General features: G+C 43.4%; 2 protein-coding genes across 2 annotated transcripts in view; one reads left to right on the forward strand and one right to left on the reverse strand.

Annotated features, from left to right (window-relative positions):
• The window catches only part of col2a1b (collagen, type II, alpha 1b), a 38,465-nt gene extending 32,662 nt beyond the window's left edge, over positions 1 to 5,803 (forward strand). The window contains exons 42-53 of the mRNA XM_061070412.1: positions 171 to 278; positions 1,091 to 1,198; positions 1,456 to 1,509; positions 1,817 to 1,924; positions 2,351 to 2,404; positions 2,560 to 2,667; positions 2,778 to 2,831; positions 2,944 to 3,051; positions 3,435 to 3,723; positions 4,008 to 4,195; positions 4,777 to 5,019; positions 5,657 to 5,803. Of these exons, the coding sequence (XP_060926395.1) occupies positions 171 to 278; positions 1,091 to 1,198; positions 1,456 to 1,509; positions 1,817 to 1,924; positions 2,351 to 2,404; positions 2,560 to 2,667; positions 2,778 to 2,831; positions 2,944 to 3,051; positions 3,435 to 3,723; positions 4,008 to 4,195; positions 4,777 to 5,019; positions 5,657 to 5,803 (1,569 nt within the window). The remainder of the gene's footprint in view (positions 1 to 170; positions 279 to 1,090; positions 1,199 to 1,455; positions 1,510 to 1,816; positions 1,925 to 2,350; positions 2,405 to 2,559; positions 2,668 to 2,777; positions 2,832 to 2,943; positions 3,052 to 3,434; positions 3,724 to 4,007; positions 4,196 to 4,776; positions 5,020 to 5,656) is intronic.
• Positions 5,804 to 10,578: 4,775 nt separating this feature from the next.
• On the reverse strand, positions 10,579 to 11,436 carry LOC133000669 (leucine-rich repeat-containing protein 3-like). The gene has a single exon (XM_061070622.1). The coding sequence runs from the start codon at positions 11,434 to 11,436 to the stop codon at positions 10,579 to 10,581; it is 858 nt and encodes a 285-aa protein (XP_060926605.1).
• Positions 11,437 to 13,255: the final 1,819 nt, after the last annotated feature.

Below are 13,255 nucleotides of genomic sequence, written 5' to 3' on the forward strand. Positions count from 1 at the left end.
AATCCTGTGTAAATTCATATTATTATAGTGATCATATATAGTGATGAAATGTTGCTGTAATCAAATAAATTAACTGTTGATGCTGTTATGCCACAAATGACACTTGCAGAACTGTGAATGTGATAATGCATTCATCACACTTTAACTGTATTTCCTGTCTCTCCTCTCAGGGTCCCCTGGGTCCTTCAGGTCCTCAGGGTCTGGGTGGTCAGCGCGGTATTGTCGGTCTGCCAGGACAGCGTGGAGAGAGAGGCTTCCCCGGTCTGCCCGGACCCTCTGTAAGTAACATGAAATAATCCAATACTCAAATTCATGTAGAAGAGGGAAAGAGTTATTTTCTTCCAAAGTTATGTGTCATGTGTTTGTACTGTAACACAAATAGTAGACCTTTTTGTTATTGAAAATGATTTTGGATTGAAAGGAGGATTAATTCACACGGGATGGTCACACAGAACACAGCAATCTGACATGAGGTGTCTCTCTTTAACTGCTTCGAGTGACATATTGTCCATTAGTCTTAAATAATGAAACAGGCTGTAAAATACATATATTTTAATCAGCCTCAGGAGCCCAATATCTGATGGTTTATCAATAAGGGAAAATGAAGATGTAGAAACCACCAGGCAGCCCCTGGTTTGTCATTGTGTGTCCTAATTGGATCACAGTCAGACCACATCTCACATGAGCCATGAGTCTATTTTTTCTCCGGTTGAGCTGATTCCATCTGATGTTTGAAACGACATGAGACACGATGTCTCCCCTGCTTACATCTGCACGATCTTATACGTGACATGAGCCACATCTCCCACTTCTCGGCATCTCAGCATCTCGGCAGACATGTCCTTAACGTTAATTATTCATCAATACGCATGACAGAGATGCTAGGAAAGCTGCAGTATCATCAACCAAAAATATCATCTAAAGGTGGTGATTTTACTCCATCTGTGTCAGTGGGCTGTTTTCTACAATGATTCATAGAGATTTTAGCGGGAATATAAAATCACAGAAGCCTGAATGAATCATATGATGGTGTGTATTTCTAGGTCAAGTCATTACGTCCTAGGTGTAATAACGAGCTTTCTTCCCTCAGGGTGAGCCCGGAAAGCAGGGAAGTGCTGGTGGCGCCGGAGACCGTGGACCCCCTGGACCTGTCGGACCACCTGGACTCACCGGACCTTCAGGAGAGCCCGGCAGAGAGGTCAGAGAATGTTCAGCAAACCAGTGTGACACATCAGCAACCAGCGTGACACATCCAGTGGCTCTTAACTGTTCACATCCCATGATTTAAGCTGCAGGTTCAGTCCTTTAACATGCACAGCTGTCAGCGTCGCATACACATCTGTATCGTTTTCGTCAGAGCAGGGTTCATTATGCAGCTGCTCAGTAGTCAGCAGATTTCCTGGCTCAATGGAGGAGGAAGCTGTTAACACTTGATATTGTTCTATCATCCATCAGGGCAACGCTGGATCTGATGGACCTCCTGGTAGAGACGGTTCTCCTGGAACCAAGGTGAGAAAAAAACACTGCATCAGACTAAATTACAAATAATTGTATCTGTTCCATCTAAGACCCTTTGTCAATCAGTGTTTGATTAGATTAATGAATCCATTGAACATTTGGGGTTTTACCTCAGCCTTGATGGGAGGATTTTTAAAGTCAGTCAACACTTTGCTGGAATTAATACAAACAGAATCCTCCATTTTTTCTTTTTAAAAAAAAATTGTTTACATAATTACATTTCGAAATTAAATTTTTTCTAACCCTTATACTTGTTCATAGTTTCCCTGTCCTAAGTGTTGTCCTCTCTGTGCTGCAGGGTGAGCGTGGTACCACCGGCCCTGCTGGCGCTCCTGGTGCTCCAGGCGCTCCCGGTGCCTCCGGCCCTGTCGGTCCCACCGGCAAACAGGGAGACAGAGGAGAGGCTGTGAGTAGTGTTTCTTCAAATGTGACATAATTTTCCTAATACAATAGGATGTTGGTCAAAAAAGTAAAAATGTCAGCAGTAAGAGACATGAATTTAATGACGTTGCTGTTTTTATCTGCTGGAAATAAATGTATTATCTGGCAGCACATTCAATGAAAGAGACTTTTTGGGATGAAATTAATGACCCACAGGTAAAAGAAACTATGCCTTACTAGCAATTTAAAAAGGTGCCCATAGGTGATGGGTGTTCACACATTGACAGTCTGTACACAATCTGACTTGTGGTTATTAGGGTGAGAGCGACAACAGAAATCACCCGAATACTAAAAGAAATCTTAACAGCTCCAGTTCACAATAGATTGTATTATATTTTTTTATAAGACAATGTTTTTCTATAAATCTGTTGTTTTTGTTGTTTTCTCTCAGGGTGCACAAGGACCATCTGGACCTTCAGGACCCGCTGGAGCCCGAGGAATGCCCGTACGTCAAATGAACACACACTCACATGCGCAACATCAAATTTAGCCTGTACGAACAAAAATCTTAAAAAGAAATTAAGCTGTGACTTTTCACAGAATAGAAATGAATCACCATGCGAACAGCGTTGAATTAGGATTCTGTCCACCTGTTTCCAGGGACCCCAAGGACCCCGTGGTGACAAGGGTGAGGCTGGGGAGACTGGTGAGAGAGGACAGAAGGGACACAGAGGCTTCACTGGTCTGCAGGGTCTTCCCGGACCTCCGGTAAGCATCCGAAACTGAATCTAAATATTGTGTTGGTCTGACGAGTTGAAATGTCTCATCCCACTGATGATTTTTGAAGAATGTCTAAACGCAGTTGTTCTCTGTTCTAGGGTCAATCTGGAGATCAGGGAGCTACTGGACCTAGTGGACCTTCTGGACAGAGAGTGAGTACAACACAATATAGTTTCAAATTCATAGAAAAATGTCATTTGTTTCCTCGCCTGCGGTATCTTTACAGCTTAACATCAAGTGTTTTCTCTCCATTTGTGCACGTAGGGACCCCCTGGCCCTGTTGGCCCTGGTGGAAAGGATGGTTCAAACGGCATGCCAGGACCCATCGGACCCCCCGGACCTCGTGGTCGCTCTGGAGAGAGTGGTCCCTCTGTGAGTTCCCATCCAAACGTTCTCCATCCGTCTTATTGATCATCTCCTTTCTCTGAATAGTGACAGCATTCAATCATATTGATAGAAACCATAAAAACAAAAGCATTAAAAGTCAAGTTAAAAGAGTTTTAAAGCAACTTCAGAAGCTGCAGCAGGGCTCTTGTTGGCATCACAACAACAAGTTTGCATTGTTCAAGTTAGAGTGAAGTTTCCTGGAGAAGGAAACTGAACTGAGAGGAGACGACAGATTGCAAAACAGGCGGCAGCATTTCCGCACCAGTTTTGGGAGATGGATCTTGTTCAATTGGACTAGAAAGAATAATCCACCGTTAATGAGAATGCCGACTATAATCTTTTTCATTTTCTCCTTCTTCTCCTCTCAGGGTCCTCAAGGAAACTCTGGACCCCCCGGTCCTCCTGGTCCCCCCGGCCCCGGTATCGACATGTCTGCCTTCGCTGGCCTGGGCCAAACCGAGAAGTCCACAGATCCCCTCAGGTACATGAGGGCCGACCAGGCCTCCGGAAACCTCCGTCAGCACGATGCCGAGGTCGACGCCACCCTCAAGTCTCTCAACAACCAGATTGAGAACATCCGCAGCCCCGAGGGATCCAGGAAGAACCCTGCCCGCACCTGCAGAGACCTGAAGCTGTGCCACCCTGACTGGAAGAGCGGTGAGTGACAGCGGGAGGAATAATTGGTCAAATTGGGGAGAGATGATGAAGCAGACGGAAGTTATGTGGCATTTCAAGTTGGCAGCTCAAGTCTGGCATAGTAAAGATTTGGGATAAATATAGTGTGTGTTTCCATGTGGCTGATTCATGTGTTCAACATAGCATTACGGAATTACACAGCAAAATTATACACTAAATACAAAATTATTTTAAATGTTTTTTGAAAATCTGCTTTTTATGCCGGAAAACAGGCTTTAATGTGTTTTCATTTCCTTTGTCTGTAGGCGAGTACTGGATTGATCCCAACCAGGGCTGCACTATCGATGCAATCAAGGTGTTCTGCAACATGGAGTCCGGAGAGTCCTGCGTCCAGCCCAAACCTTCCGGCATCCCTCGTAAGAACTGGTGGTCCAGCAAGAGCAAGGACCGCAAACACGTCTGGTTCGGAGAAACAATGAATGGAGGATTCCACGTAAGTCGTATTACCAGATCAGATACATGCCCTGCATTAACATTACTGCTCATTGCTTTATATGCTGCACATGCATAAAAAGAGAGTTCAGGAACTTTATTGATGTTGATGATTGTGCTCTCATTCAGAGTGCTCTGTACCGGGTGACTCTGCACAGTGGATATGGATAATAGAGATATTGTGTATTATAAGCTTATTTATGTGTTATTCCCAGTTTCCTTTTACTTCCCGTTAACAAGCAACGTGTCCTCATCAAAAAAGGCCTTACGTATAGATATCACAGTCCTATTGCTGCAGGAAATTGTTTGGACGTGAGTGAATAAAAAAATCTTGGTGAAAATTAGGGGAAATAGATCAGCGGTAAATCCTCAATTTGTAAGATTTGAAAATTGGAGACCCCCAGTGGTGGTTTGAAAATTGGATAAAAAATTCTTCTCACTGGGGTTTTACAAAATCACAAAAACTGACAACAATGAGCAAAAAGTAGCAGTTCAGTCATCAAGCAAGAAAACTTTTACACACCTATAATCTCATTGGAATTAACCGTCTCTCTTTCTTCCTCTTCCTGCGACCTCGTGCAGTTCAGCTATGGTGACGACAGCCTGGCGGCCAACACAGCTGCCATTCAGATGACCTTCCTGAGACTGCTCTCCACCGAGGCTGCGCAGAACATCACCTACCACTGTAAGAACAGCGTGGCCTACATGGACGCCTCGGCAGGGAACCTGAAGAAGGCCGTGCTGCTGCAGGGCTCCAACGACGTGGAGATCAGAGCCGAGGGCAACAGCCGCTTCACCTACAGCGTGATGGAGGACGGTTGCACGGTGAGAGTGGCAGATTCATCACACTGTGCACGGACAGTTTTCCACGCAGACCCCATTCAGCTTCTTCTTTACTCAGACTCCCCAAGTTAATCTCTTTCCCTGCAGTTTTGCAGAGCTCAAAGGTCATCTAACTTATTTTAAGGCTGTGGAAGTCAGAAGCAGTGCCACACTTCAAGACGTGGAACCAGAACTTACTTCTCTATTACATGTGGAGAAAATCCGATATAGTTTGACAAACAATCTTAAACAATTCTACAAGATCTGTCAGCCATTCTTAGACCACCTTGCTCAATTTAATGGAGATTTAGAGCAGCTATGAGACTCACAATAGGCCACTTACCTCTTTTTTTTATGTATTTGTATACTAGTGATGCATCAATACATTTCATTGTCTTGAGTTGTTTCTTAGTTTTGTTTGTTTGTTTTTTTTTTGTTCTGTTTTTATGCCTTTATTTTATTTGATTTAAATTGGCTCTTTTTTCTTTCTTTCTCTTTTCCTTTCATTTTGGCATAATTTCTTACTTACTCCTAGTATTTCTCTGTTTGTACTTAATTACCTGAAAAACCTAATTAGCATATTGTTAAAAAAAAAAGGTCATCTAACTTTTTAATTTGTGTTTTTTTTCCCTGTGCACAGAAACACACGGGCCAGTGGGGCAAGACGGTGATCGAGTACAGATCGCAGAAGACCTCTCGTCTCCCCATCGTGGACATTGCTCCCATGGATATTGGTGGATCAGAGCAGGAGTTCGGAGTCGACGTCGGGGCGGTCTGCTTCTTGTAAAGAATGAGGGAATCCGAAAAAAAAAGAAGAGAAGAGAAAGAAAGAAATTGGGAATTTGAAACAAAGCTAAAATGAAAGAGGAGCACACTTCAGATAAAGGAGGAGAGAAAGAGAGAAATCAAGACACTTTTTTTAAAATGGGACTTTTTTTCTAAGTAAAAAGTGCTTTTATTCCAAGTCGAACTTCGTAGGATATCTGCACTGAATGGCACTAGCAACTGTCATCTGTGATTCATCCAGTCATCTCGCCCCGCCCCCCCTCCCGGATACCCAGCATCGCCCCAAAAGCCCCCCCCCCCCCGACTCCACCCCAGGTGACCAGCAGCCCCCGCCTACTCAAGCCCCCCCCAGCCCACATCCATGAACAAGACGGAGGAAGTATGAGGAGAGTACGGGAACGTACCAGGGAACTAGAGAGAGAAAAATGTCTTGGTGTTATTTATTTATTGTTTAGGTTTGGCTCCCGGGTGCGGTAGGACTGAGTTTGATGCTAAGTAATAAAAAAAAATCCCACTTACACAAAAAAAATACTTATCCACCCTCCTCCACTTACATTCTCCTCTTTTCTACCCAACCCCATCAACCCTGTGCCATATCCACTAAATATCTCTTTGAAACCAAAAATCTTGCTACTTAGAAAGTGCAGGTGTCGCTATTTTCTGCCACCACAGTGTGTATCGAAAACCGTTACTGTGTGTCATAATAAAAGTCAATGGTGCTATTGTTGTATAACGGTCTGTATTTTTTAACAACCAGATAGTCATTTGTAGTGGCTTGTACATATATGTGTATGTATATGTATATGTGTGTATACATATATATACAGTTTCTCTGAGCATCCTGGGATTTTGGATTTCAGGGTGATAACTGTTGCCTCCCGCTTCTTCCATCCTCGTATGTAAGCACACGAGTCCCCGATTGAATTCATACAACCGAGCTAATTGTCTAATCTGGAACGCATGTCATTTTTCTTTATATTTGTTTTGATATTATAAAGCTACCTCACACTAAAAAGAACAACTTCCCAAAACAAGGTATTTTTCCCCTTGAATCTTTGTTTACAAGTCCCATATTATAGCAAAACAACAAAACGACCAATATTTAAAAAAGATTTGGTCATGAAAGCCCAGTCTGCTGCCCCCCCACCCCCCCTCCACATATTGCTGTGACCTTTGACCCCCATCCCTCTCGACTTCCCCCCATCAGTCCCCTCACACAGGCCGCGCCCCCTGCCTCGGTGCACTCACGCGGCTGAAGAGATTTAAAAGGTGTGTTTGACTTTGTCGCTCCAGCTCCACACGGCCAGCGCAGAGGGTTCATTTGTGTGAGGTTGTGTATATTTCTTATTATTAATAATAGTATTATTATTAATAATAATAGCATTATTATATTATTATTATGATCATGACTTGTTTTTGTTACGTTTTAATTAATGTAAATTGGAAATAAAAGACAAAACCAAGTAACAGGCTGACCTTGCTTTTTATTTGTATCCCGGTTTGTTTTCTCCCCCATGTTGAAACAGCCGGGGAAATTATTGGTCTTTACTCGTCCCCGAGGAAATTCCATGAAAATAAGTCACACCTAAACGTCTCGCTGTGCCCGGCCTCAACTTTGTGTTTATGGGGCGATATATATCTCAGATGTCAAGAAGAAGGCAGTGGAGAGATGAATGGATGTGGGGCCATTTGAGATAGTGGTGATAGGAGAAATGTTGAAAGAGGTGGTTAAAAAATGATATCATGTACGTTTTATATATGTAAAATAGTATTTCAGGCTTTTCCTTTCATTTTACCGCATAGTGAAGTAGAAATGGGAAACAGTGCCGACCAATCAGCTCATATCTGTGAACTGATAATGTCTTTCTGTACTTCTATTACTTCTCTTTATCTTCTTGCCTTTCTACACTTTGCAGTGGCAATAAAAGGTAGACGCATTTCTATGAACAAAGTAGAGCAATGCTTCTGTTATTTTTTTATATACATATTTGTTTTTATTTTTCCTGAAATATTTATTTTTTCACAGTTATTTTGTTATTTAATGTAATGGTTTCCGATCCATAACTTAATCCTTGTTTGAACAATTGTTGGCATAGAAACAGGAGAGAAAACAAAACATCAACATTAAAAAGAAATACCTACAGAAAAATCAACACACAACAGGTTAAGCTTGGTTCTTGTTGTTCTTGTGTTTCAAATAATACATTGGGTGATCCGAAATCTGGCAGCACCCAAAGTAAATGATCGCATGAAGCATTCACAAAATAGCCGAGGGACAGGGAGTTACATTTTGTTTTTAAATTCACAGAAGAAATATCTACCCCCTTTATAGTCTCATCTTTTAGCCTGTGGTCTAATACCAGAGAGGCTTTTCACATTCATCACAACACTATAGACATCAGTCTAGTTCTATAATTCACAGTATGTTTCATCCTGAACAACAGCGACTTGAGCCAGTCTTTCTCTGAAGATTTAAACACGCACACAGCACATTGAGCACAGTACAGGACACAGACAGTCGACCTATTCTAGGTTTTGCCTCTGCTCATCAACCTGACCATCAGATTAAATGGGGCAGAGTCGTACTTTTCTATATCCATGAACACTTAGAAGTTACTGTACACAATAATCCGTCAGGGATTGAAGGCAAATGAATAATAGTTTATAGATGACATGCTATTGATAGCAGGTGTAATGTTTACCATGACCCTAAAGATGGAAGACATGACAGCTCCCTGAAAGTGAAGCCGAAGCGTCATGATGGCCACCTCATGGCTGACTGCAGTAATGCCTCTTCTATGTTAGTGGATGGGACACATACCAAACTAAAAAGTAAAAGTAGACGTCAAATAAAATTTGTGATGGTTTCTGTCATTCTGAGTAGTTCTTATCACACTGATATGCCAATTTTTCCTGTAAGTTGGATGAGATATTTGATGCGATAAAAACAGCCTGAAACATCATGATTGACAGCTTAGACTGGGTCTTGATTGGTCGAACAAATGCAAGATGGCAGCGTTCGTATGGCGGATATTTTGGCTTCATTGCTGGATAGTGGGAGGAAGAGGAGACGAGTCATCCATCTTTATAAACAGTCTGGGACCATTAGCCTTCTTTAATTACTATACTTGTTAATTTGCCACTACAACTCATGTTTAACTGGTTGCTTATTTAAAAATTGCTGCCTTATGACCTGCAAAAGCATATGATACAATCAGGGTGAAAACCAGAGACCTTTTTTCATAGACTATACTCATTGTCTGAGGGAGGGAGGACCAACAAAGTCAGAGCAACAATGTACGACAGTCGGGCGGGGAAAGCCTATGTTTAGATGGAGGGAGAGGAAACAGAAGCGGGGGGGAACAAGCCGGGCTACGTGCTAGTTCGTTGACAGGTTCCTTGTGGGAACTTTAAAACAAATCAATTGATATTTCTGAACCTTCATAATCTGTTACAGACAAAATCAACTCATCAAGAGTGATTGCCTTTCGTTTATATTGTCCAAATAATCCATGTAAACTTTGGAAATGTGGAAGACCACTCTCCTTACACGCCAACATATTAAATGCTGCTGACAACATTTTCTAGGGGAAGCCATTTGCTGTTTCTATTTGTGACAAATGACAAATACTCATGCGCCACAACACCCCACCCTCCCCTTTAGAGAGTGTAATGCTCCAGAGGCAGCTCAGCAGTAAATATGATTTGGAGGAACTCAAGCTAAATTAAAAAAAGGTGGCTGTTAATCCTGTCAGGTTTTGTTTCCCGTTTAACTCTGAGCTGGATCTGCAGTGAAACCGCAGCACAAGCCCTGCTCGTCAACAATGTATTATAACAAGCAATGAATGTGCTAACTGGGAAAACAGAGTGCTCGTCTCAACAGGAATAAATCAGCTACAGCCTGTATGGAAAAATGGGAGGAGGAACAATTTGTACACAGCAATCAGTGCAGAGAGGAAGCTGGACTCGAGAGATTAATTAAAGCTGAACACAGAGGTTCTCTCAGGATAAATGGCCATACTAATCTAATTCATACCCACGATCCATTTCTGCTTGAAATGTCTCCGTGCCGATCAGTACACTAAGCTGTCCAGATACTTTAGAGCTGATTTCATGCAGCTTAGAGACAATGTAGTTCACAACCTCTGGCTTTAATGGCTCCCTGAGAGTTCATCTAGATCGGCAGTTCTCCACTGGCTAGGTCACAACTGGTTTTGTGGTCGTGTGTTTGGAAAAAAATGGTAGTAACAACGCACAAAAACACCACACACACACAGGCAAATGAAACAATAATTAGTGGGGACTCCCCTTTTAGCCCTGATAAACACACTCCACCTGATTAGTGGCTTTCTAGTGTTCATTAAGGGTCAGTCGGTCAAAGACTCCTAATTAGAGCTTAATGAAAGATAGAAGGCCACAGACCGGTGGGACAAGGAGGGGAGGAAAGACGGAGAGCGAGAGGGACAGAGAGGGTAATACGATTCTAAGACTCTCCTTTTTTTGACACTTTTCTTATTCCAAGTTTTAATCTCCGGCTGTTTCCTCTATATTTTCTCTCTCAGTGCAGATGGTGAAATTAGAAAACCAGGAAACACTAATTCTTGTTCATTAAACGCAGAAAACTGCAGTAGGAAAATAACTATTAAGAAAAACATGGGGGGAAATTAGTAGTAACAAGTATAAAGACGTTTTGCAAACACAGCTGTAAAAGGTTAACTTCGTATGTAGCGTCCTCCATTATTGAGTATTCCATTAAAATAACAGCAGGGGAGAAGTTCAGAAACCAGTGCTGAGCGTGTCTGTCTCAGTGGGGGCCTTGCCGGGGCTGGGTAAACTCTTCAGGTACTCCAGATGCCTGCGGGCCTCGGCTTGGTTCTGCCTCACATAGTACACCACGTACACGATGACCATAAAGAACCACACGAACATGGTCACCAGCATGGCCACGTCGGTGGTTTTCCTCTGCAGGCTGCAGAAGTTCACCCCAGAATCCAGCAGCTTGACGAGCGGCTGGCCCGCATGCTCGCCCTGCGACCCCGGGTCCTCCCACCTGCTGCCCTCGCCCACCCCCCGCACCGAGCTCTCACACACAATCCCGTTCACCGTCTCGGGCTCAAGGTTCAGAGTCTCCATCAGCTCCTGGAGGGCGCAGTCGCAGTGCCAGGGGTTGTGGTAGAGGCGCGTCTTTGCCCTGGTGGAGCCGAACTCCTCCCGATTGGCCTGTCTCAGCAGGTTGTGGGACAGGTCCAGCACACGCAGCTCGGAGCCCAGATGCCGCAAGGCCCCCGAGGCCAGCGAGTCGATGCGGTTGTGGGACAGGTACAGGTCCCGCAGGTGGATCAGGTCGCTGAAGGCCCTCTCCGGGAGGTTCCGGATGTAGTTGCGTTCCAGGTGGAGGGAGACGGTTTCCGGTGGGATCCCCTCTGGGATCTCCCGCAGCCCGGCGTCCGAGCACTGCACCGTGGCCATGTCCCAGGCACAGTGGCAGCTGTCCGGGCACTGGGGCGACACCCGGCCCCAAAGAGCAGAGAACAAGATTGTGATGCACAGCCATGGGTGAAGATCCACTCGTTTATCCCTGCGTCTTCCTCCACTGGCGCTGGTACATCTCTCCTCACACCAGCCTGTGCACATCGCGTCACCATAGCCCCCCGACACACATCAGGTCCCACTCAGGCATCCACGCGGTCGCACCAGGAGATTCTGACAGGCTGAGAGAAACAGGGTCAGTGTGGAAAAAGATGAGTCTGTGTATTTATATGCAATCAAACAAAGGGAGGAGATTATTATATTCAGGAAAAAAAAGGTCAGTTGGTAAAGAGAGAGACACTGAAATAGACTTAAATCACTGTATCTGCTAAATATAACCCTGCATGTCAGAGGACGACAATTTCAGAGCAACAAATACATTTCTTTTATATTGTACGATATTGACGATAGTCATCACTTTTGAATGAAACTGGAATTTAGAATAAACGACAGCGTTCTTTATGACACTTATGAATCAATGCCTAAGCAATGGCAACGATAGTTCAAAAGATCTAATAAAACGTATACGTTTCTGCATTAAAAGGACATAAATCGTTATTCACGCCTCTGCCACTCGAGAGGAAAAGCATCACATTACGCTTATCAATAACAGTCCTCTTCTCTTATCCCTCTTTTTATTCTCCCATCATGCCACGGCCCCGCAATCATATTCCACAGGGTGTGAGGCAGGGGGTTAGAGAGAGGTGGGATCGATGGTCCAAGTATTGCCTGCTACACTATTAACTGCAAGACCATCAATCCTGCCTGAGTCACACGGTGTCAATAAGTGTCACAGTTGGAAAAAATAAATAAACCAGGAGTAGTGTGGGTGTATAGGATCTGCTCAACACTCTGGTGGATAGAAGTTTTTTTAAAAATGAATCTGGCAAGACATGCAAGATGGGTTTTAAGCTATTTTCGATCAGCTCAGTCTCATTGGCCGGCCTGTCTTCCTCCTCTGGTGTCAGTGTAGTTTGCTCAAATAATCCAATCATGTGTTTTTTTTCAGAAGCTTTTTGTTTTGTTTTGCTGAGACAAGCAGAGCCCAAATGATGCTCCGGTTCCAGGAGAGAAATCACAATAGACTCCTTGAATCGGATTAAAAGACCATCCTCTCAAATGTCAACTGCTTTGTCCCCGTCTTCTTAACAGAATCACGTCTCTTCTGCAGAAGCCCTCAGAGCACACACTGAGGGCTTCTACACCACAGAGCCCTGGAACCTATCCCTAGATCAACAGTGTCTTAGATAGGGTGGATGTGTCTAAAGGTGACTGACAGTCCTGTGGTGCCAAGAGGCTGCATAAACAGACGGGTTGATTTAGTTCACCCACTCATTAACCGTCAGCTATTAACATAATGGAGGTGTATGCAAATCCCCAATTAACAGGAATAATAATGAGCTGCAGGAATAAGAATAGGAAGGAGAGAGGTTGGAGGACAGGGGAGAGACTCCCTGATCGTCCCCATTATAGGTCGTAATGCTCTGTTTTGAAGATAAATAATTAGATATTGATTTGAAATTATGGATGATGAGCAAAGATTGATTTGGCTGTTGATTTATCAAACATATAAATGAGACAGTTAGCCGGAGAAAGCCTGAAAAAAGATGAAAAAATGCGGTTTATCGAGTCAGTTTATAGATATGGAATAGTGAAATGGAATTTATTTTAATTTCATCCTTTCTTTTTGTGTCTTTTTCTTTTTTCCGCTTGTTTTAATATGTATTATCAGTACAAGAGGGTGTCTGTGTTAGTAAATGAGGTGGAATGGGTTCAAATTCAATACAATACATATATGCAGCCTATAGATGATTTTTCTAATTCCTGATATTGCTCCACATCTGTCAAAGCAAAGGACATAACTTCATAATCAGATACTCTCCTGCTTTCTGACTCTGACTCCATCTCAAGCGAATCCCCTTAT

The sequence above is a fragment of the Limanda limanda genome, chromosome 4 (assembly GCF_963576545.1).
Source record: "Limanda limanda chromosome 4, fLimLim1.1, whole genome shotgun sequence".
Classification (NCBI taxonomy): domain Eukaryota; kingdom Metazoa; phylum Chordata; class Actinopteri; order Pleuronectiformes; family Pleuronectidae; genus Limanda; species Limanda limanda.